Source organism: Camelina sativa, chromosome 5 (assembly GCF_000633955.1).
Source record: "Camelina sativa cultivar DH55 chromosome 5, Cs, whole genome shotgun sequence".
In the NCBI taxonomy this organism is placed as follows: Eukaryota; Viridiplantae; Streptophyta; class Magnoliopsida; order Brassicales; family Brassicaceae; genus Camelina; species Camelina sativa.
Window position 1 is genome coordinate 33613660 of NC_025689.1, and position 23331 is coordinate 33636990.

The 23331-nt window shown below is 35.5% G+C and overlaps 8 protein-coding genes across 9 annotated transcripts; 6 read left to right on the plus strand and 2 right to left on the minus strand.

Moving 5' to 3' along the window:
* On the minus strand, window positions 878-2357 carry LOC104788410 (LIM domain-containing protein PLIM2c-like). Of its 2 annotated transcripts, none has more exons than XM_010514155.2 (4): window positions 1929-2357; window positions 1731-1830; window positions 1613-1638; window positions 878-1505 (listed from the first exon to the last, which is right to left on the minus strand). In XM_010514155.2, the coding sequence occupies exons 1-4, from the start codon at window positions 2061-2063 to the stop codon at window positions 1110-1112; spliced, it is 657 nt and encodes a 218-aa protein (XP_010512457.1). In that variant the 5' UTR covers window positions 2064-2357; the 3' UTR covers window positions 878-1109. The 2 variants fall into 2 exon arrangements, with proteins under 2 accessions (XP_010512457.1, XP_010512456.1); XM_010514154.2 differs by having other exon boundaries at window positions 879-1505; window positions 1613-1641.
* LOC104788412 (DEAD-box ATP-dependent RNA helicase 12) lies at window positions 2792-5908 on the plus strand. Its single transcript, XM_010514156.2, has 9 exons — window positions 2792-3497; window positions 3671-3731; window positions 3830-4064; window positions 4234-4472; window positions 4789-5040; window positions 5134-5314; window positions 5414-5502; window positions 5593-5666; window positions 5751-5908. Exons 1-9 carry the CDS (start codon window positions 3199-3201, stop codon window positions 5827-5829), a joined length of 1509 nt encoding a protein of 502 aa, XP_010512458.1. The 5' UTR covers window positions 2792-3198; the 3' UTR covers window positions 5830-5908.
* Window positions 5844-7239, plus strand: LOC104789817 (DEAD-box ATP-dependent RNA helicase 12-like). The gene is made up of 6 exons (XM_010515459.1): window positions 5844-5850; window positions 5972-6181; window positions 6281-6369; window positions 6460-6533; window positions 6618-6756; window positions 6862-7239. Exons 1-5 carry the CDS (start codon window positions 5844-5846, stop codon window positions 6694-6696), a joined length of 459 nt encoding a protein of 152 aa, XP_010513761.1. The 3' UTR covers window positions 6697-6756; window positions 6862-7239.
* LOC104788413 (myb-related protein Zm38-like) lies at window positions 8614-10231 on the plus strand. The gene is made up of 3 exons (XM_010514157.2): window positions 8614-9046; window positions 9264-9393; window positions 9478-10231. The coding sequence occupies exons 1-3, from the start codon at window positions 8914-8916 to the stop codon at window positions 10112-10114; spliced, it is 900 nt and encodes a 299-aa protein (XP_010512459.1). The 5' UTR covers window positions 8614-8913; the 3' UTR covers window positions 10115-10231.
* Window positions 10300-11690, minus strand: LOC104788414 (uncharacterized protein At3g61260-like). Its single transcript, XM_010514158.2, has 5 exons — window positions 11381-11690; window positions 11077-11127; window positions 10884-10971; window positions 10731-10812; window positions 10300-10655 (listed from the first exon to the last, which is right to left on the minus strand). Exons 1-5 carry the CDS (start codon window positions 11613-11615, stop codon window positions 10461-10463), a joined length of 651 nt encoding a protein of 216 aa, XP_010512460.1. The 5' UTR covers window positions 11616-11690; the 3' UTR covers window positions 10300-10460.
* On the plus strand, window positions 13713-15965 carry LOC104788415 (O-glucosyltransferase rumi homolog). The gene is made up of 6 exons (XM_010514160.2): window positions 13713-14018; window positions 14122-14669; window positions 14749-14941; window positions 15017-15081; window positions 15180-15390; window positions 15475-15965. Exons 1-6 carry the CDS (start codon window positions 13872-13874, stop codon window positions 15838-15840), a joined length of 1530 nt encoding a protein of 509 aa, XP_010512462.1. The 5' UTR covers window positions 13713-13871; the 3' UTR covers window positions 15841-15965.
* Window positions 16669-19445, plus strand: LOC104788416 (O-glucosyltransferase rumi homolog). Its single transcript, XM_010514161.1, has 6 exons — window positions 16669-16919; window positions 17154-17728; window positions 17983-18175; window positions 18464-18528; window positions 18631-18838; window positions 18949-19445. Exons 1-6 carry the CDS (start codon window positions 16758-16760, stop codon window positions 19321-19323), a joined length of 1578 nt encoding a protein of 525 aa, XP_010512463.1. The 5' UTR covers window positions 16669-16757; the 3' UTR covers window positions 19324-19445.
* LOC104788417 (O-glucosyltransferase rumi homolog) lies at window positions 20343-23152 on the plus strand. The gene is made up of 6 exons (XM_010514162.2): window positions 20343-20785; window positions 21026-21627; window positions 21741-21933; window positions 22146-22210; window positions 22316-22526; window positions 22665-23152. The coding sequence occupies exons 1-6, from the start codon at window positions 20612-20614 to the stop codon at window positions 23028-23030; spliced, it is 1611 nt and encodes a 536-aa protein (XP_010512464.1). The 5' UTR covers window positions 20343-20611; the 3' UTR covers window positions 23031-23152.

Consider the following 23331-nt stretch of genomic DNA (forward strand, 5'->3'; position numbering starts at 1 on the left):
AGTTAATTTCTTCAAAAGAAAAATGTAGTAAAAAATAAGATAACATCCTCTCCACATTTTAGATTAACAAATTTCCTTAAATCTATACTAGTATTTTTGCAGCACTTTTTGCTCAAAAATATTTGTTTGGATACATTTACCATTGAATGTCATTAAATGCTTATATTTATAAACAAGCAAGTCAAAAATAATTAAAATATTTTAAATATTCATATATATATAGATAATGTTCTACAATTAATATAGATATTTAGAAGATTTATTCCAGATTAAAAAAAAATTATTTTCCTATCATCTCTTTTTGATTTTAAAATTTAAATGTATTGAATCATCATATAATATATAAAGTTAATAAAAATGTATCTTTTTCTGCATAAATTTGATTTAAATTTTAAATATATCTTTATGATAAAAGTTAATAAATTTTTTAAGAAGTTTATTCATAAATGATATATCTAAACTTAATAAAAAGTTTTAAATTATGAATATTTAAATATATTAAAATTTTAAAACAACACAAAGGAGTTGTTATATTACATGACATGTTAGACGACATGACATAATTGAAATGATAACACTAAAAATAAAATATTATTAACATATACTTCAATATGAGTTAAATCCTCATTTTACTATTTTAATAATATCCTATAAAATATGTTGATTCAAACTGATTTGATTAAAAATGTATAAAAAAAGAATTGTTGTGCTGTATACCGTGGAGTATATACTAAATCACTAAAATTAACAATAGAGTACATTAGCAAAATTAGTATTAAAATAGTATATTAACAAAAAAAAATAAACAAAAAACTTGAATTTAATAATCTAGTACATACTAAGATGACACACACCTGAATTTCTCTGATCCTGGCACCAAGGAGTAATGGATATGAATTATTTGTTTGGCTACAAATTGGATCTAAAACATTACTTGTAAACTTGAATAAAATACTTTACAAATATAATAATAAGCAGTTCCATAAACAAAAGTAACAAAAACAGAATTTGGATCTACCTCGTTGCATTAGTTAAAGAAAACTGTGGCTCTTTTAACAATTTATGATGATGATATATTTTATAAAAAAAAAAAACTCTCCCGGATCATCTTAGGACTCATGTTCTTCACTTGCTGCTGCATCAGAAGTTTCTTCTTCGGTGGGGTTAGGGTTAGGGTTAGGGTTAGCTTCATCTTCTTTGGGTTCGGCTTTGTCTTCGTCAGCCCCCGTGCGACGGTTGTTAGCGGCGGCTTGGAGGACGTGACTGTAATTACCTTTCTCAAGGAAAAGCTGGCTGAAGTGGACTTTACAGTAAAGGATGCCGTCGAGAGCAGCATATGAAGAGTGTGTTAATGGACAACCACTATGTGCACATCTGAAGCAAGTCTTGTGGTAAGATTCTCCTTCCATTGTCATCTTCTCTAGAGGATAAACTGTTTTCTTACAAGCTGCACATTTGTCTTGTGTTCCGCTAAAGAAGGAAGATAACCTGTTTGGAGCCCTCGACTATGCAGATGATCACACCAAGAAAACAGATTAGAAAAAGATGGAAGAAATAACAATAAAGAAAAAAAAAAACAGAGGAATGTATGTTGAAGAATTGTCGTTCATACCGTTTCATTCGATTTCTCGGTCTTTCCTGCTGTAAGAAAGATCAATCAAGAAGACAAAGTATCCACTAGATTAAAAGATTTCAACAAAAGATTAAAAGAACAGAGGATTTTGACAAACCTGTTTGAAAATTCTTGCTGAAATTTCCAGATTCTTTGAAGAGTTGTTCAAAATGGGTCTTGCAATACAAAACTCCATCCATGGATGAGTAGTTACTTATCTGTAAAAGACAAGACATGTTTTTTTTTTTTATCATAGAAACAAAGAGGAACAATAAATGGAGACAGAAGAAGAAGAAGAAGGTAGATAGATATATACCACGAGAGTGCCATTACAATGGCTGCACCTGAAGCATGACTTGTGATAAGGCATTCCTTCCAATGTCATCAAGTCCATAACATATACCGTCTTGTCACACGCCTTGCATTTGTCTAGTGTCCCTGTAAACGCCATTGTTATCTCTCTCTCTCTCTCCCTTCTTCTTCTTTCAAATTTACGAAAGAGTTCGAAGATGGATCAATGTTTTTCCTTTTTTTCCCCATCTATGAGCTCTCTGCCTTTTTATTATATCAAAAACCTAGGAAGGGCCGGGCAAAATTGTGTTTGTTCTGATGGTTGAGATTCGAGTGAGGAGAACCCTTAAAAATATGTCTAATATCAATCTAATATTCTATAATCTAATTATGGATTAGCAAAGGGGCACACACGAACAAAACGCTATCATCAAAAAAAAAGAAAAACACTATTTACGCCCATTACAAAAGCTTATATATAACCTTTTCCGATTTTAAGTTGTAATTATTAATGAAGATCCTTATAATACATACAACAAAGAATACACCTAACCTAAGTTAAGTTACCTAACCTAACCTAACATTACAAGACTGCGCCTTATAACCATCATAGTTTATATACCTACCTACCCATCACCATCAGTAGAAAATGATTTTGTTATGTAACTAGAAGAAAAAAATGTTACTTATCAGAAGAACTCAATTAAGAAATTGAAAAAATGGCAAAGAATTAAGTGTCACATATGACAAAACAATAAAACATAGGGTGAATCGGAAAGAAAAGGAAACTATGGGTTATTGATGTAAAGAATAGAAAACAAAAAGGTCGTTTTGATAAATAAACGATAATAAAGTGAGAGAGTCTGTGAAAGAAAGAAAGAAGAGAAAATCCATTGACGCCCTAAACAAAATAAAGACGCCGGCGAGTGTGTGTGGATTCGTCACTTTCCTCCTTTTGTAACCGAACCACTCAATAAAAAATTTTCCCGAGAAAATTTTCTCTTAATTCACTTTCTCTTCTTCGGATTTGTGTTGTGATAATATCAATCGGAACTCTCGATTCGTTTTTTTTTCTTCCCTTTCTGGCGGACCGGTTTGTGGTTTTATTTGAGCAATCCCGATCTTGCCTAGAGTTTGTTTCCACGGATCAGTTTCTTTAGAACCCCTAGGTTTTTGTACGAGCATTCTCTTTCTTCTGTAAACTCTCTCAGATTCTTTCGTAGTTTTTTTTTTTGTAAAAGGTCGATTTAGGGTTTGTCTGTGTCTTAAAAAAGTTTTCGAGATCGAGATTTGTGATGAATAATAATAACAGAGGAAGGTATCCACCGGGTGTTGGAACCGGACGTGGTGCGCCGCCGAATCCAGATTATCATCATCAGTCGTATCGTCAGCAACAGCAGCCTCAAGATCATCAGCAGCAGCAGTATGTTCAGCGCGGCTATCCGCAGAACCCTCAGCAGATGCAACTCCAGCATCAACAACAACAGCAGCACCAGCAGCAACAGTGGTCAAGACGCCCTCAGATTCCTGGAAACGCCAATAACGCTAATGAGGTTCAGAAGACGTCTCAGTCCGAAGCTACCAGCGAACCTAAGTAAGTTCCTGTTCTTGGAAACAACTAGTGGTTACGTTTTGGTAGTTATGGATAGATTTGGATTGCAGTGAGTAATGATTTGTGCTGTGTAAAGACGTTATATGTAATGTGATTTTGATTTGTGGTGAAGTTGTATCTCTTTGTTTTGCTGATGGATTCTCTGTTACTCTCAGTGGCCAAGATTGGAAGGCAACGTTAAGGCTCCCACCTCCTGACACACGTTATCAGACTGCGGTATGGCTTCCTTGAGAACTTTTGATATTTTTCAGAAACAAAGTATTCTTGAGGATTGTTGTTTGTGTTGAACATTGTCTTTGATATTGTTTCTGCAGGATGTGACAGCTACTAAAGGAAATGAATTCGAAGATTACTTTCTGAAAAGAGATCTGTTAAAGGGAATATATGAGAAGGGTTTTGAGAAGCCATCTCCAATTCAAGAAGAGAGCATTCCAATTGCTTTAACTGGTAGTGATATACTTGCTAGAGCCAAAAACGGCACAGGAAAGACTGGTGCCTTCTGCATTCCAGTCCTCGAGAAAATTGATCCAAATAACAATATTATTCAAGGTATGCTGCTACCCTTTTTTTCTTTTTATTGTTGAGTTGTTGTGTGATCAGTTGTCTATGCCTAGTAGAGTGAAACCAATGACTGGGTTCTTTTCTATATTGTGAAAAAATAGTTACTGACTGACTGTGTTTTTCTTTGCAACACTTGTTGTTCCATCTTCTTATGCAGCCATGATTCTAGTGCCAACGCGAGAACTGGCCCTTCAGACATCACAGGTCTGCAAAGAGCTTTCCAAGTATTTGAATATCCAGGTAATGGTCACCACTGGCGGTACCAGTCTGAGAGATGATATCATGCGACTACATCAACCTGTACATCTGTTGGTTGGAACTCCTGGAAGAATATTGGATCTTACAAAAAAGGGTGTGTGTGTTTTGAAAGACTGTGGAATGCTTGTAATGGATGAGGTGAGCTCCTGATAGCTTTTCCTAATATCTTGATCTTAACTATATCTTTGTGATATGGCTCCCCAAGTATATGTTCTTCATGTCATCATTGCTTAAATCGATGAATAAAAAACTGTGGGATTACTGCTAAAAGGAATTTTCCTAATTTTGCCTTGCATTCTCTCTGTTGAAGATTCAAAAATTATGGTATTATACTTATGCATATTAATACTTACGACTGCTAAAAGTCATTTACCCCTTAAGCCTTCTTTCTTCTATTTCTTTATCTACCTGATGTTGATTATGTTTCTGACTTCTTACTAATGACTTTTTCCAGGCCGACAAGCTTTTGTCTGCAGAATTCCAACCTTCACTAGAGGAATTGATACAGTTTCTGCCACAAAATCGTCAATTTTTGATGTTTTCCGCCACATTTCCTGTCACTGTCAAGGCTTTTAAGGATCGCCATCTCCGGAAGCCCTATGTTATCAATCTCATGGATCAACTCACGCTTGTGGGTGTCACACAATATTATGCCTTTGTTGAAGAAAGACAGAAGGTTCACTGCCTCAACACACTTTTCTCTAAGGTCAGATGTCTAGACATATCCCTGTAACTACAGAAGTATTTGGCACTTGATTTGGATGTTCTAAACTAGTTATGTTTTTCTTATATATCCCAGCTGCAAATAAATCAATCGATAATTTTTTGCAATTCTGTCAATCGAGTGGAGCTGTTGGCTAAGAAAATCACAGAACTTGGTTATTCATGCTTCTACATTCATGCAAAGATGGTTCAAGACCATAGAAACAGAGTGTTCCATGAGTTCCGCAATGGTGCTTGCAGGAATCTCGTCTGCACCGGTATGCTTTGTGTTTGTCAAGCATGTACTTTAAACATTGACCACTTGTAGTTTGACAATGATGATGATGATTTGACTTATTGTGAAATGACTTGTGCAGATCTGTTTACTCGTGGAATAGACATTCAAGCTGTGAATGTAGTGATCAACTTTGATTTTCCTAGGACTTCCGAGTCGTATCTACACAGGGTAGGTCGAAACAAAATTTGTTTATGATCTACCTAAGTTCTCTCTCAAGGACATCCTCATATTTCTTAATTCATGTTGTGAAATGCTCAGGTGGGACGATCAGGACGGTTTGGACACCTTGGATTGGCTGTGAATTTGGTAACATACGAGGATCGCTTCAAAATGTATGTCTTTCCTTCTTTCCACTGTTCTAACGGGATTTTGTGTCGGTATAGTTTTCTTAGTCATTTATCATGTTCTGAAAACAGGTATCAGACTGAGCAGGAACTTGGGACTGAAATCAAACCAATTCCTTCTAATATCGATCAAGCAATCTACTGTCAGTAAACTTGTAACCGTGCATGAAACGTTTCTCCACCTGAAGAGAGACACGGGTTGATTAAAATGGTAAAGACTAATCTCTCTCTTAGCTTGTCAAGACAATATTGAAACAGAATAAAAAAAAGCTAGCTAGATTTCATCTTTTAAGACCAATGTNGTTTTTCTTATATATCCCAGCTGCAAATAAATCAATCGATAATTTTTTGCAATTCTGTCAATCGAGTGGAGCTGTTGGCTAAGAAAATCACAGAACTTGGTTATTCATGCTTCTACATTCATGCAAAGATGGTTCAAGACCATAGAAACAGAGTGTTCCATGAGTTCCGCAATGGTGCTTGCAGGAATCTCGTCTGCACCGGTATGCTTTGTGTTTGTCAAGCATGTACTTTAAACATTGACCACTTGTAGTTTGACAATGATGATGATGATTTGACTTATTGTGAAATGACTTGTGCAGATCTGTTTACTCGTGGAATAGACATTCAAGCTGTGAATGTAGTGATCAACTTTGATTTTCCTAGGACTTCCGAGTCGTATCTACACAGGGTAGGTCGAAACAAAATTTGTTTATGATCTACCTAAGTTCTCTCTCAAGGACATCCTCATATTTCTTAATTCATGTTGTGAAATGCTCAGGTGGGACGATCAGGACGGTTTGGACACCTTGGATTGGCTGTGAATTTGGTAACATACGAGGATCGCTTCAAAATGTATGTCTTTCCTTCTTTCCACTGTTCTAACGGGATTTTGTGTCGGTATAGTTTTCTTAGTCATTTATCATGTTCTGAAAACAGGTATCAGACTGAGCAGGAACTTGGGACTGAAATCAAACCAATTCCTTCTAATATCGATCAAGCAATCTACTGTCAGTAAACTTGTAACCGTGCATGAAACGTTTCTCCACCTGAAGAGAGACACGGGTTGATTAAAATGGTAAAGACTAATCTCTCTCTTAGCTTGTCAAGACAATATTGAAACAGAATAAAAAAAAGCTAGCTAGATTTCATCTTTTAAGACCAATGTGCCCCAATGTTTCAGGTGTTTCTCAAAGCTCGATGGGGAGGAGATGAGGCAACTAGTGCTTGGCGGTTCATGTAAAGAAAGACTCGTTACAGAGTTGGTTTGGTTTCTAATCTCTCTCTCTAGACTTTTTATATTTCCTGGTTCTATGAAACCTTTTTACGTTGCACTTATGGCTCCTCTTTGACTTGGCTAGTAATAAAAGATAGAACGTATGACGGAACTCACGTATGACCCTCCTCTCTGTTTTGTTTTTGTGTTGGGCTTTGTTTGGAACTATGGGCCTCAGCACATTTAGGATTTCTATATCATGAAAGTTGCACTTTGTTTATTTTATTTTTGTACTTCCATAAAAAAATTATTTTGATTTTTCCAAAAGAATTTCTTTCTTCCTCATGCTTGTTGTTATTCTTCTAGTTGGTTGGTATTTTATGCCTCAGTAAATATTTTACGTAATCTTTAAGCCTATTATTATTTCATCCGTAATGTTTATAACTAAGTATTGGCAATCATGTTTGTAAGTGTTATCTCAATTCAGTATCTAAAATTTTTATTGCTGTGTAGATCTCTCCCTACTTGACGAAAAGATATGATTTCATTTAATTCTTACATTAAAATAAACATTTATGAAACATATGTAGCAGAAAAAAGAAGCGTATAGTAGTATACGGGGTTTTGACTTGTAGCTGACCACATTTATTTATGATTGGACCCCACTGGTATGTCAGCAAGGTCCTTCTTACACAAACAGTATCTTTTGCTTCTCTATCTTTGACTCTTTGTGATCCCTAAGCCTACACATACATTACGTGTCTACTTTCTATTGGATTGTTTTATGACTCTGTAATTAATTTCTTATAAGAAAAACTAGTAATAGTGAAATTTGGAGTAAAAACCACAGCACAGAAACTTCGACAAAAATAACTCTCACAGAAGAAAATATCTCAAATATATAAAAATAGTCAATTGATAATAAATGAACCATGTTTTCGTTTTTTAGTTTATAATTTTTTTCATTAAAACGTGTTTGTCACATCACATTTCATTTCCATCGGCTAGCTCTCCTACAACACAAGTCACTGTCGTCTCCATTACTTACACTTCCTGCTCCTTTCTTTATTAACTTCTCCATGAGTATTATTTTTTTTTCTTTCTTTTTTTCTTCTAAGATAACAATAAATGTTTCTCTCTGTTTTTTTATTTCCCGGCTAAAGAGGGATGTCTCGTATTATCCGCCATTAATGCACTTTTATTTCCTGTTTCTTGCAATTTTCAAACCCTAGCCCACTTCTTGTTTACTTTTTCCCCTTGGCTGTTTTCGACATCAAAACTTGGGGTCATACTCATCAGTCATCATATCAATCAAAATTAAAATGAACCACCCTAATTCACAAAATATTCATATGCTTTATATTTTTGTTTGACAATGAAACTCTGAAGTTTTACTAGGAATTATTTACAAAAAAAAAAAAAAACACTATATAGGCAACCCTATTTATTATTTGCAAAATTTGGGAAAATGTTAAACAAAAGGGTCCAAATATTTGCAATCATGATTTTTTGTTGTTCTTGTTTGAACGACCTGTTGTTGCTGTCATGAACATTAAATACAAATCTAAATAAATGGTTGTACGAATTTTTGCGTGTATTAAATGCTCAGGGCCGGCTCGAAGCTCGCTGCTGATCGTCCTTTTTTCGTGTCTCTATTCCCACACACAATCGTATTTATTTATTATTTTTATTTTCTCTAATAATATCCCTATATAAATAACTACTACTACTATACTATATAGGTATCAAAGAAACATAGATCGTAAATTCATTGCTTCCTTTGGCTTTTTATTTCATCTAGACGACATTAAAACCAGACCAAAAAAAAAAAAAAAAAAAAAACATTCATACTTTATTTTTCCCTTATTTCAAAAATTCTCTCTTTATTTTCACTTTGGGGCTTGTCTATCTCTTCTATAATGAGTCTAAAAGTCTACTAGCTGTTTCAATTGTTTCGTCTCTCTCTCTCTCGATTAAAAAGAAAGAGCTATTGTTTTAGTGAGGTGAAGGGACAACAAAATGGGAAGAACACCTTGTTGTGATAAGAAAGGTTTGAAGAAAGGTCCATGGACGGCTGATGAAGATGAGATTCTTGTTGCTCATATCCAGAAAAATGGCCATGGTAGCTGGAGAACACTCCCTAAGCAAGCTGGTAAACAAAACAAAACTCTTCTTCTTGGAGAAAGTTTTCATCTTTACATCAAGCTTTTTACTGAAAACTCAATTACTTGGAGAAGAATTTTTTAAATCTTTAAAAAGTTTTTTTTTTAGGCTTTTATAGAAACTTGACAAATAGGGTTCTTGAGTGAAGCTTCATAAAAAGCGTTTCATCTTAATAAGTTTTGGTTTGACTATGGGAAACTAAACAGGTTTACTTCGTTGTGGAAAGAGTTGTAGACTGAGATGGACAAACTATCTAAGGCCAGACATAAAGAGAGGTCCTTTCACTGCTGAGGAAGAGAAACTTGTTGTTCAGCTTCATGCCATTCTCGGAAACAGGTCTTTTAGTACTTTGTTCTCCACCTTCTTCTTCTTCTCTAGCTTCTTTAACATTGTCTGATTTTTTGGTTTTTTTTTTCTCAGGTGGGCTGCTATAGCAGCACAGCTTCCAGGAAGAACAGACAACGAGATCAAGAACTTATGGAACACTCATTTGAAGAAACGTCTTTTATCTATGGGTCTTGATCCTAAAACTCATGAGCCAGTAACTTCATTTGGGTTACCCAAACAAGCTCCATCTTCTCCCACAACTCGCCACATGGCTCAATGGGAAAGTGCTAGAGTTGAAGCTGAGGCAAGGCTTTCTAGAGAATCGATGCTCTTCTGTCCTTCTTCCGCTGGTGGAGCTGTAAAAACCGACTGTGATCACTTCTTACGCATATGGAACTCTGAGATTGGTGAAGCTTTCAGGAATCTTGCTCCTTTAGATGAATCAACAACTACTAGTCAAAGCCCTTGCTCTCGGACGACATCTTCATCATCTGCACTACAAAAGAGCTCAACAAAGTCTTTTGGAGGGAAAGAGGTTGTTACTGTGGCGATTCATGGTTCTGAGTATTCCCCATGTTCAAATAACCTCGAGGATGACTCAACAGACTCTGCTCTTCAACTTCTTCTTGATTTCCCAATAAGTGATGACGATATGAGCTTCTTGGAAGAGAACATTGACAGCTACACAGAGTCTCATGTTGGTGTTGTTTCCATGGGTTCTAAATTCTAATCATCTTATGAAAGTCTAGTAAGAAAAAGTTTAAAACTTTGGTTCTTTTTGGTCTTCAGAAGTAGAGCTATAGTATCTATGTAAATTAGCATTAGTTAGTATTAACTTGATCCTTAATGAGTTGAGCATCAATCTTCTCTTCATGATTTTGATAATGCTTGAGAAAAATAGCACAAGAGAAACAATGAACAAATATTTCACTCTGAAGTTTTTTCACACACAAAATTAATATACAAACAAGATCAATACAAAGCCATATATATGAAGAGAAGAAGAAGACACAAATTGTTAACACTTTACAGTTGAAAAAACACACAAAGAAACATGTATTGGAAAATATCAAGATTTAGAAACATCCACAAGTAGCCTTTGGAACAATTCCAGTGGCTCTGTATTTAGCAGCAGTTTCTTCAGCTTTGAGAATGTCTTCTCCACGCTTAGCTTCAATCATAGCTCTCCTCTCTTCTGCTTCCTTGTGAATCGCTGCAACCTTATTCTTCATCCTCTCTGCATACTCTGCTTTCTTCTTCTCTAGTTGCTCCTACATTCCAAAACACATTTCAAATTCAATATAGTTTCCATCTCAACTCTATAATGCCAAGTTTACTATATATACCTCAATTTTCTTGAGCTGCGCTTCAACAGCAGCTTTCTTGCTGTTTTCCCAAGCAAGAACATCAGAGATCTTCTTCTCAGCTCTGTTCCCATTTCAATTTGTTAGCAAAAAATCAGACAAAAGAACCTAAACGATCATATAAACATCTCTTACTTGTTCTCTGCTTTGCTCTTTTCGCTATCTTCCCACGCTCTGACGAAAGACAATCTCTTCTCATTTGATAAATCAGCTAGCTTAACATCTACAATACAACACAAATGAAAAGCTCAGTAACAACTTCCACAAAACATTTATTCACAAACCAGAAAGTAGTCACATAAGGTTTAATTATTGCTTAAGCTCTCACCTCTATCGAGAGAAGCAGACGAAGATTTCGTGGGTTCAGGCTCTATAGGTTCTGCAAGAATCTCACTCCATTAGAATAACATCAACAACAAAAGAAACCCAAAAACTTGACACAAAGAGAGTCACAAGCAGACGCATACAGATCATATAAACATAGAATCATATAAGTGTATGACAACAACAAAACAATAAATCCAAACTTAAACCCGAAAAAACCATAATTTATTATCAAAGCAGAAGCATATCAGAGAGTACCAATCATCAATGATTCAATATTATGCCTAAAGACAAAAAAAAAAACTTACTTTCAACAACGGTAAGGGCTTTGGAGTCATCAGTAATATGCTCCGGAGATGGTGTTTGAACTTTCTCCTCCGTAACGTCTTTCGTGACATCAGCCGGAGTCGGAGCCGGAACAGGGGCTGGTGTAGGAACCTCTACCGGAGCCGGAGCTGGAACAGGAGCTACCGGAGTCGGAGCTGGAGCGGCAACCTTGGCCGGAGACTCTGTGTCTAACGCTATCTTCTGTTCCTCCGCCATAGTCTTCTCAGCCGAAGAAACAGAGAGAACAAAAATAAAAATAAAATAAAAACGAAAATGACAAAAATGAAATAATTTATTTTATTTTATTTTCAAAGCAACAGAAAGAGGTTTATACTGTATACTACAATTAGCTGATGATACCGTGTAGCGTATTTTACAGCGTTTTCTTTTGTTTAAAATTATCTTATTTTCACATCCGTTGAGCTTTACAAAGTCATCAGATCCTACGGCTAGAACACAAAAGTCAGCTTGCCGACAGACAGGTAATTTACGGTTAGTTAAATAAATACTACCACGTAATAAATCATGTCAACAGTTTTGTAACAAAGCATTTTTTTAATAATTTAAAAAATTCTAAAAATACAGACTGTTTTGAGAATAATCAAATACTAATAATTAAGTGGATCTTCTTCGGTTTAAATAATAATAATAATATTATGTCGGGACAAAAGCATGACGTGGAGGAAGACACGCTGGAGACAGATACGTTTAATAAGAAGATCCAAGAGTGCAGCAGCATGTCTTTCTGATGAGTTGTTTTGTTTGGCGCGTGGAGGTTATCCTTTTCTTTTTTTTTTTAGTTTGCATCGGTTCAGTGCGTGTATGATACGTGCAATAGTAGATGGGCCTGATTTGATTGGGCCGATTTCATATTAGTTAGGAGATTGATTTATCCATTTCGAAAAAAGATAACAAAGAGCTAACGGACAAAGTTTGTTGACCAAAAGACAACTACTCGACAAGATTTGTTTGACTTAAACTACACGAAACTCTCTCAAGTCTCAAAAAATTTAAACTTTGTTTCTGTAGATATATATATGGTTGAGAAAAAACCTTCTTAATAGAGAGAGAGAGGCTTCATAATTTCATGATTTTGTAGTACTGGGGCTTTCCATCTAGTTCAAACAAAATATTAAATGGTTTTTTTAGTACCATTCGTCTTGTAACCGTATAGAACATGCATATATACTATTATTACGAAAATGTGGGGGGGAAGAAGCAAGGAAGCTCTCTAAAGAGGCCTAATCACAGATTTGGCTCCTAGATCCAGCGTATACCTCATGATAATATAAAGGACTTTTAAAAGATTTTATTTTGTAATAATTATAAGGCCCTTTAAATGGACGAATAAAGATTAGTTGACCGTGGATCTTAAACTCATTTTTTTTTTGTCAAGCACAGTGGATCTTAAACTATTGATCTATAATGTCTATGTGACCAGAGCTGTCTCTATCTTAATAAAGGCCACAATCAAATTAAAATAAAATGACTGTTTTGGTAATAGTAAGACTTGAACCCATGCACTCATTCCAACTAACATAGACAAATGCCACTAGAATAAACACATTTTTTGGAAAACAAGGCCGAAAGTTGTATATAAAATACACAACATAAAATAAGGCCACAAACTCATGCTTCATGAGCTTGGCCTTTGGACCGGCTCTGTATGTGACTGAGACTTGCCGAAGTTAGATACGCTACTTATAGCTATAGGGGCCAAGTTCACTCGTATTTTGTGGGCAGTTGGAACTTAGAATATATTGACTTCTTAGAACGAGCCACGTGATGTTTATGAAGAAGAGAACCAGTAGAAGAAAGGAGTTTAGTCAATGAAGGAGACTACTGGAAATGGTCTAAAGGAGTCAGGAGAAGAGTAAGAGAACCTCTTGGAGAAAAGTAGAGGGTTCAATAATAAGTCAATAATAATAATAATGTTAAGTGATGTCGTTTTACATGATGTTTCCCTAAGCTAAGGTTGTATACTTGTTGTTGTATTAAAAGAAAGATCCCTCCTTAATAGGGTTTCTTTATCTAATGAATGAACAGTAATCATTTCCTTATCTCTTTCATGGGCCGCATAGGTCATTATCTCTGCTCAGCTCATTTCTCTATCTCCTTCTTGTCTTCTTATCTTCTCAGTTCTAACACCACGTTAAATTAAGGGAGCTGGGACTTGCCGACTAGCTCACGAGAAATTGTAGTCTAGTGAGTATTAAAAAAAACTATATATTTATAGGGTTTAATTAATTTCGGTAACCTAAAATATATATATCAGGGATCGAATAAACGTGCATATAAGTGAGCCAACGAAAACCCATAATTAAATCACATATCAACACATAAAAAGAAAGAAAAGCCAAATTGCTTCAAGATTCGATTCATACTCCTTAATTAGTCTTTTCCTCGATTCTTTCTCCAATCTTCTATTACAAAACAACACACATTTGTGCTTCAACAACAGAAAGAAACAAAATGCAGATGAATAACAACGAAGAACGACGACATAACACGGTACTGTCGTCGTTCCCTGGGAAAGGCATCATGAAAGCAACTGTTTTCATCGTCGTTTCTCTATTCATTTCAGCTGCCCTCTTAGACTTCTTGGGCTTTCACGACTTTGTGAGTTTTTATATCCAATAACTTTTAGATTTCCTTTTTTTTTTCAATACAAATCTCAGTACGTAGCTAAATAAAGTATAACCGTTGACCTTCTCTCTTTCAGAATGTTCTTGCAGGTTCCAAGCTAATAACAAAGAAACACCAACCTACATTTCCATACCAATGCGACGCCGTACAGAACCAATCACATCAAACTCAGTATCATTACTACTATCAGAAGAATAATAGCGGCTCGAGATTAAATCCAAACCGTTCAAAACAACAATCCACGTGTCCTTCTTATTTCCGTTGGATCCACGAGGATCTACGGCCGTGGAAAGAAACGGGGATAACGAAAAGGATGGTCGAAGAAGCGAGCAGGACGGCGCATTTTAGATTGGTCATACGTAACGGGAAAGCGTACGTTAAGAGATATAGGAAGTCAATCCAAACACGAGACGATTTTACTCTGTGGGGAATCCTACAGTTGTTACGGAGGTACCCTGGGAGATTACCTGATCTCGACCTTATGTTCGACGCTGATGATCGTCCCGTCGTCCGATCTGATGACTTTATAGGTCAACCAGACAAGGAACCACCTCCAGTTTTCCGTTACTGTTCTGATGACGCCAGCTTGGACATTGTCTTCCCTGATTGGTCCTTCTGGGGCTGGTAAGCCAACCCAACCACATTACTGGGCTTATTTTTTTATTTTTAAGAAGACTATTAATATGGGCTTTTAATGGGCCAGGGCTGAAGTGAACGTGAAGCCATGGGATGAATCGCTCGAGGCGATAAAAGAAGGGAACAATATAACGCAATGGGAGGATCGCGTGGCGTACGCTTATTGGAGAGGCAATCCTTATGTTGATCCTACGAGAGGAGATCTTCTCAAGTGTAATGTTTCAGAACATGAAGAGTGGAATACTCGTCTCTATATTCAGGTTTTCCCAAATTTCAATTCCAAAAGATTATGACATAAATTAATAGTTATCTGAATTTGGATAATGGTTTTTAAGGATTGGGATAAGGAAACAAAAGAAGGATACAAGAACTCCAAACTAGAGAACCAGTGCACCCACAGGTAAAAAAGGAGTATTACTATACACGTTTAGTAATTTTAGGTATGAATATATACATGATTTGATTTTTCTAAGCATGGTTTTGGGGAATATGTAACAGATACAAGATATATATAGAAGGATGGGCATGGTCGGTTAGTGAGAAATACATAATGGCATGCGACTCAATGACATTATATGTAAAACCTAGATTCTACGATTTCTATATACGAGGAATGATGCCATTGCAACACTATTGGCCAATAAGAGACGACTCAAAGTGTACTTCTCTGAAATTCGCCGTACATTGGGGGAATACCCATGTGGACAAGGTCCATTTTTAACTAAAGATTTATTACATTTGACCTTTAAGTTCGATTTGTATCAAATTGACTCTTGTTTTTGTTGTTGTGTAGGCTCGTGAGATAGGAGAGATGGGGAGTAGATTTATAAGAGAGGAGGTGAATATGAAGTATGTGTATGACTACATGTTTCATTTACTCAAAGAGTATGCGAAGCTCTTGAAGTTTAAGCCTGAGATTCCTTTAGATGCCGAAGAGATCACGCCCGATAGTATGGGATGTGCCGCGACGGAACGGTGGAGAGATTTCATGGCTGAGTCTATGGTAACGTCTCCAAGTGAAGAATCCCCTTGTGGGATGCTTCCTCCTTATGACCCTCTAGTTTTACAAGAGGTTCTTGAGAGAAAAACTAATTTAACACGTCAAGTTGACTTATGGGAGGACCAATACTTTCAAGATCTTACCAAGAAGAACCCTTAATTTTTTTTTGTTGTAAATAGCAAAATCGAATTAAATTACGAGCTAGCTAGTTACAAACGAGATTTGATTGTAGAAAACAAACTATGATTTTCGTCGAACTCCTAATATTGATTTTGGTCTCCTAATTAAAGAATACATATAATTAATAAATTTAGTAAACATGTTAGATAAATTCGAAATGTTGGTTTAAACTTTACCTAATACCTAACAGTATCACACCAAAAAAAAACATACTAATATACTACCATGCGTAAGGAATGTATAAAGTCTTTCAAATTATGTAGTTAACGAGGGGTTGACCATCTTAAGCTTAGTATTACGGATTCCTATACCTTAATCATGTGTCGGTGATATTAGTTATAAATATAAATCGGGGCCTCGGTTTTACTTTTAATCCTGATAAAATGGGATTATTTTCAAAAAGATATAAAAAAAGAGTACTACTACATACTACATTACGAATTACGAGTGGAAGTATTGGCCGACTCCTTACCGTTCTGCGTTGTTAATTAACTTAGTTGCAACGAGTCTTAGTTAACTAAGAAAAGATTAAAATAAAATTAACATCGAACTATATTATATAAATGGTGAAAATAAAATAAAAAAATTAATTACGCAACGTTAGAGGCTGAAAGAGTTTGACTTAATTAAATATTAGGCTTCGTTCGCTTTAGTTCTCCGTAAAGTCTTCGTAAGTTCCGCACTAATCAGTGATCCTAATCCCATAAGCATAGGCTTAAACTTATCTTTGTGTATTGATCCAACCCCAAAATTTATTAATTTATTTAATTTCAACCTCATAAAGAGACCCGTGAGAAGTGAGCTATGTGTTCATCACCTTAAGACGCTAAATTTTGCTAGTCTTTTCTAGCTCTCTCTCTCTAGATCTTATTATCTTTCTTTTCGTCTTCTGTTCGATGGGAGAGAGCATACATGTGGCTCAATCCACAGGATATCATCATCAGAGACAACAAAGCCAAGTTGTGTCTAAATTAGCAAAGACATGGGTCACAACGACAATCTTCATCTTCGTTTTCTTCATCATCTTCTTTGGTGCTTCTATTTCTTGGTTGGATATGGTATACAATTTTATCTCTTTGTTAGGATATGGTAAAATGATGCATAAAATTATTTCAGGAATAATGCATCATTTTAGTTTTCATTAATTAATTAATTATTTCAGGAATACAATTTTCAACCTCATTATTAATCCAATTATGTCGTGTATAAAAACAAATGACAATGTCATGTGAATGTACGTTTTTTTTTTTTCATTTGAACGCATTGATATATAATGCCCTATGATTCTTTAGTTTGTATTAGGTACCGAGAGTAGAATCCAAATATCGCCAATATCAACAAGAAACACCAATAAGAGAACTATCCCCAAGATCATCATCAAGATCCCATTAAACTGCACATCACTCAACAGTAACACCACACAAACATGTCCTTCAAACTATCCAACCAAGCTCGATCCAGAGATCTCTTCCTCGGAAACTTGTCCTGACTACTTCAAATGGATCCAACAAGACCTAAAGGTATGGGAAGGGACAGGAATCACAAGGGAAACACTAGAGAGAGCAAAACCAATTGCTCATTTCAGACTAGTGATAAAATCAGGGAGATTGTATGTTCAGAAGTATGATAAGGCATTCCAAACAAGAGATGTGTTCACTATTTGGGGGATTCTTCAGCTCATGAGAATGTATCCTGGTCAAGTCCCTGATCTTGAGCTTCTCTTCCTCTGCCATGACAAACCCGGTATCTGGAAAAGAGACTTTAGACAAGAGGACAACACCACGTGGCCTCCTCCGCCGTTGTTCCATTATTGTGGCCACCGTGATGCATACGACATCGTGTTCCCTGACTGGAGCTTTTGGGGTTGGTACGTAAGTGTTTTTAGAATCAAATCAAATATTTTTTCGGATTAGGAGCTCCCCTGATCTAACCAGTTATATATATACACTACATATAGCCAAATAAATAAATTTTTGTTGCAATTAATAATAGCAATTAATCATTAGGAATCAGTTAACTAATCCTTATGCCCCCAAAAAATATTAGATTTATTTTTATATAATTTATAGTAATTAAAAATGAATAAAAACTGAAAACTAAAGTTAGTAAGATTAATTATAGGCCGGAGGTGAACCTAAAGGAGTGGAACAAGTTATCAGAGGCGATAAAAGAAGGGAACAAAAAGGTAAAATGGGAAGATAGGGTTCCGTACGCGTACTGGAAAGGTAATCCTATGGTTTCTATTTCAAGAAGAAACTTTATGAAATGTAACTTTTCGGACGAGTATGATCCCATGGTTCGTCTCTATGTCCAGGTATATATCTCTATCTATCTATACCTGACTTAAAAAAAATTAATTTGTATTCAAACATGTTGGAAATTTTTATCGAGTTTAATTTCAAAAACTAACCGTAGATGAAAAAAACTTACTCATGAGATAAGTCAGGACCATAAGACGTTGATCATGTAAATGTCTACCAATTTTTTTAAGACGTCGACGTTGATCATGTAAATGTCTATCATTTTTTTTTTTAATCTAAAATAAAGAACATGTGATTTAATAGACATGGAGATTTGGATTACTTTCTCGTGTTTATTTCAGGACTGGAAAAGGGAGACTAGGGCAGGGTTCAAAGGATCAAAGTTAGAAGATCAATGCACCCACAGGTGTGTGTATATATATGTTTGCAATATGATCGATTTGAAAAAATTTAGTTGATTTTAGAATATATAGTACCGTTTTTGAGATATGGATATATGGTAATGAAGGTACAAGATTTATATAGAAGGGAATGCATGGTCGGTGAGCGAGAAGTACATATTAGCATGCGATAGCATGACTCTACTGATTAAACCAGAGTTTTATGATTTCTTCGGAAGAAGTATGATCCCACTGAAGCATTACTGGCCCATAAGACCTCACCATTGTGGTGATCTCAAGTTTGCTGTTGAATGGGGCAACAACAACACCGATAAGGTAACTAAACGATAGTATATGTCCAACACCGATCGATAACAGTTCTTTATCTTGCAATTATTATATTTTATATATTTCTTGCCATGATCTTATAAAATCGATATACATAGGCACAAGCAATTGGAAGAGAAGGAAGTGAGTACCTAATGAAGAGCCTAGAGATGAAGTATGTATATGACTACATGTTGTATGTTTTGCAAGGCTATGGTAAATTGATGAAGTTGGATGTGACAGTGCCTGAAAATGCCATGGAAGTTTGTTCGGAGACGATGGCTTGTCCGATCACTGACGGCGGACTGATTAGGCAGTGCATGGACGACTCGTTGGTCATGTCTCCGAGCGTCAAGGCGCCTTGTGATCTGCCACAACCTTATGATGACGATGAGATGAAGAGTTTTCTTGACAAACAAAAAAGAGCGGAGAGAGAGACTGGGAAGTGGACAGATGAGTATTGGGAAGTTCAAAACAAGATTTTTCAGCAGTAAACCTATATAACTGTGAGTCGTTAAATAATTAAAATGTTTGTTAATTGTCCAAATTTTAATTAGTTTGGTTTGGTTTAGCTTGTATCTAAATTAAGCAATAAAAGTGTGAACTAGATTTATCATTGATACAACATACAGATTATTATACCTCAATCACATGACATTGCACTGACAAGACTTTTTTTTGTTTTTTGGGTGAAATTGCACTGACAAGACTTGAAATACTAACCCGGTCCCCAGCCTGGTTTAATTATGTTAGCGTGGAAAATTATTAAAATGGATCTTGAAAAGTATTCAATTTACGAGTGCTGTAGAGCAGCAAAAGTGGTCGTCGTGTGACGTTTTATTCTTCTTTTTTCGCCTATGCGTTTTTATTAACTTAATTAGTTGCAAATCAAATGACTTTTAGTTCGTTAGTTACATATTACAAAAAAGGATATGGAACGTTACAAACGCGAGCTTGATCGATTCTAGTTTGTATATATAAGTAAGATGATGTGATTTTTGTTTTGGCATGAAGTGAAACTTTTCAACGTTAGTTAATTACGGAACTTATCATGTTATGTTAAGATAAGGTAGAAGAAACTAGTCCTCAGTTTGGTCTATCCTGCCAAAGTGCCAAACCTTTTTTTTTTCTCCAATATCTTGTCATAGAAATTTAACCTTTTTTCTCCAATATCTTATCAATTGAATTTTAAAAATTGATTTTTTTCCACTTTTTTTTTCCTTTCATAGAAATTTCAAACTTTTGGCCCATCTTGATCGCAACTCTCTTATGACTTATCTCATCTTTTATAGAAAATCTTCATAAGTATAGATTAACTATTTCAAAATATATTTGGCTCTTGAAAAAATGCATAATTTCGAATATCTCACCTTGCTGCTTAGTTATTATTAAGATCCCCCACGGGTTCCATGAGTCTATTTCATTTTTTAAAAAAGAACATAGGCAGAATTAGTTATCTCAAAATTAATAAAAACGAAATATAATATGATATATATGTAACAAGACTTAGGTGGTTTGACTTAATTAGGCGTGCACTGTGGTTCCCTTTCAAGCCTTCATGAAACAATTACTAAATATCATGTCATGATCATCGAATCGAACTTATAGTTACAGGCTGAAACCTTTTCTCTTATGCATCAAACTTAGAATCAGGCTAATATATATCCAAAATTCCTTTTTCTACCCTATAAAAGAGTCCTTGACCAGCTGTGAGCTCTGCATCACAAGTTTTTTCTTAATTTCTCTCTCTATTTCTTGTGTTCTTGTTGTAAATTTTGTTCGATGAGGGAAAACACGCACGTGGTTCAATCCACAGAAGATCATCATCATCAGAGACATCAAAACCCAATAACGAGTCTAAACTCTAAACTTGCAAAGACATGGGTCACCACCAAAGTCTTCATCTTCGTACTCTTCATCATCTTCCTTAGTGCCTCTGTCTCTTGGATGTATACGGTATAAATTTTTCTCTTTCTCATGATCTTTTTTTTTGGCTTAATACAAGTATAACACGTTAAAGAGAAAGATTAGGCTATGAAATAGTTAACACATATATTACTTGTGTATCTACTATTTGAACCATTTAAATAATTACATGCATATTTTGATACTTACAAAACTTTTTTTTATAAAAGTACTTCATACACTTTTCTATGGAAGTTGGATCTTTAATTATTTAACATGGTTTGTTAATAGTTTGTATTAGGTGAGAATCGATTCCAAGTAACATCATTATTCACAAGAAACACCAACAGAACCCCTACTACCACAACAACAAAAACAATTACAGATATTCCCAAGATCATCATCAAGATCCCATTGAACTGCACAGCACGTAACATCACCACAACACAGACATGTCCTTCAAATTACCCAACCAAGTTCGAACCAGCGATCTCTTCCTCGGAGACATGTCCTGACTACTTCAGGTGGATCCATCGAGACTTAAAGGTATGGCAAAAGACAGGGATCACAAGGGAAACACTAGAGAAAGCAAGACCGAATGCTCACTTCAGGGTAGTGATAAAGTCAGGGAGATTATACGTTCATCAATACGAGAAAGCATTTCAAACAAGAGATGTGTTCACAATCTGGGGTATACTTCAGCTTCTAAGGATGTATCCTGGTCAAATCCCTGATCTTGAGCTTCTCTTCCTCTGCCATGATAGACCCGCCATTTGGAAAAGAGACTTTAAGAAAAAAAGTAAAGACAGGTGGCCTCCTCCGCCGTTGTTTCACTACTGTGGTCACCGTGATGCCTACGACATCGTTTTCCCTGATTGGAGCTTCTGGGGATGGTATGACCATTCTTTAATTTGGTCAATATATAACGCAGATGACCCGTAAGGCCGTAACAAACAAGTGATGTAAACATTGACTTCTTTTGTTTTCCTTTTAACTATTTTTGTAGGCCAGAGCTAAATATCAAGGAGTGGAATAAGTTATCTGTGGCACTAAAAGAAGGGAACAAAAGGGTGAAATGGGAAGACAGAGATCCGTACGCTTATTGGAAAGGAAACCCTCATGTTTCTCCTATAAGAGGAGATCTTATGAGATGGAACTTCTCCGACAAGTATGATCCTATGGTTCGTCTCTATGTCCAGGTATTATATATATATCTCTACATGTCCACCAATTCCAACATCTTCCCCATATATATATACAAGTTTCAATATGTGTTTAACTTTGAAACTAACTATGAAACTTGAAATTGATGACTTTACACGCATTCTCTAATAATGAGTTTTATTTCATAACATGTACTTGTGAATAGTGATCTATATAGACTAGGACTTCATAATTCATTGTTGTCTAGGATTGGAGGAGTGAGATAGAGGCAGGGTTTAGAGGATCAAACCTTGAAGATCAATGCACTCACAGGTACGTATGCAGAATACATTCAATAGATAACTTTATACTTTAATTTGTTTGCTTGTTATATTAAAAATTTAATAAACATTGTTGGATTTGAATATGGACATTTAGATATAAGATCTACATAGAAGGAAACGCGTGGTCAGTGAGCGAAAAGTATATACTTTCGTGTGACAGTATGACTCTATTGGTTAAACCAGAGTACTACGATTTTTTTATTCGAAGTATGGTTCCAATGAAGCACTTCTGGCCCATTAGACCAAACAACAAATGTGGTGACCTCAAATTCGCAGTGGAATGGGGTAATAACAACACGGAAAAGGTAAGCAATAATTATCTAAATATAAAATCAAAATAGTTTTAAATTCAAGTAAATCACTATCACCACTCGGTTAGTTTTTTCGCAGTTCTATGTCGACTCATAATTATTTTGTGATGGTTTTAATCTCTGTATATACAGGCACAAATCATAGGGAGACAAGGAAGTGAGTACATGATGAAGAACCTAGAGATGAAGTATGTGTATGATTACATGTTGTATGTGTTGCAAGGCTATGGAAAACTGATGAAGTTGGATGTGACCGTGCCTGAAAATGCTACAGAAGTATGTTCTGAGACGATGGCTTGTCCAATCACTGATGGTGGTCTGATCAGGCAGTGCATGGACGACTCCTTGGTTATGTCTCCGAGCGTTAAGGCTGCATGCGATTTGCCTCCTCCTTATAGAGATTATGAGCTCAAGAAGCTTCTTAAAAAACAAGTAAGTGCGGAAAGAAAAGTTGAGAAGTGGACCGATGAGTACTGGAACTTGAGAGGTCCAAAATAAGATTGATTTATTCAATAGTGAAAGTATAGCTGTAAGTCTGATTTAATTTGTATGGAAAATATTAAAGATAATCCAATTTAGCCAACTGACTTATATAATGTGTGTTGTATCTTTTTTTCTCATATACTATTGAGTATTGACATGCATATTTTCAAATTTGAACTAGGATTATGACATGGGGCAACATTAGACCAGTATAAATATTGTTTAAATTAAGGAGATAATTGGTTTAATAATGGCATCTAATCAATTCTTAACTATGATTTACTAGTAAATCGGCATTAGTAAATAACTAAATATA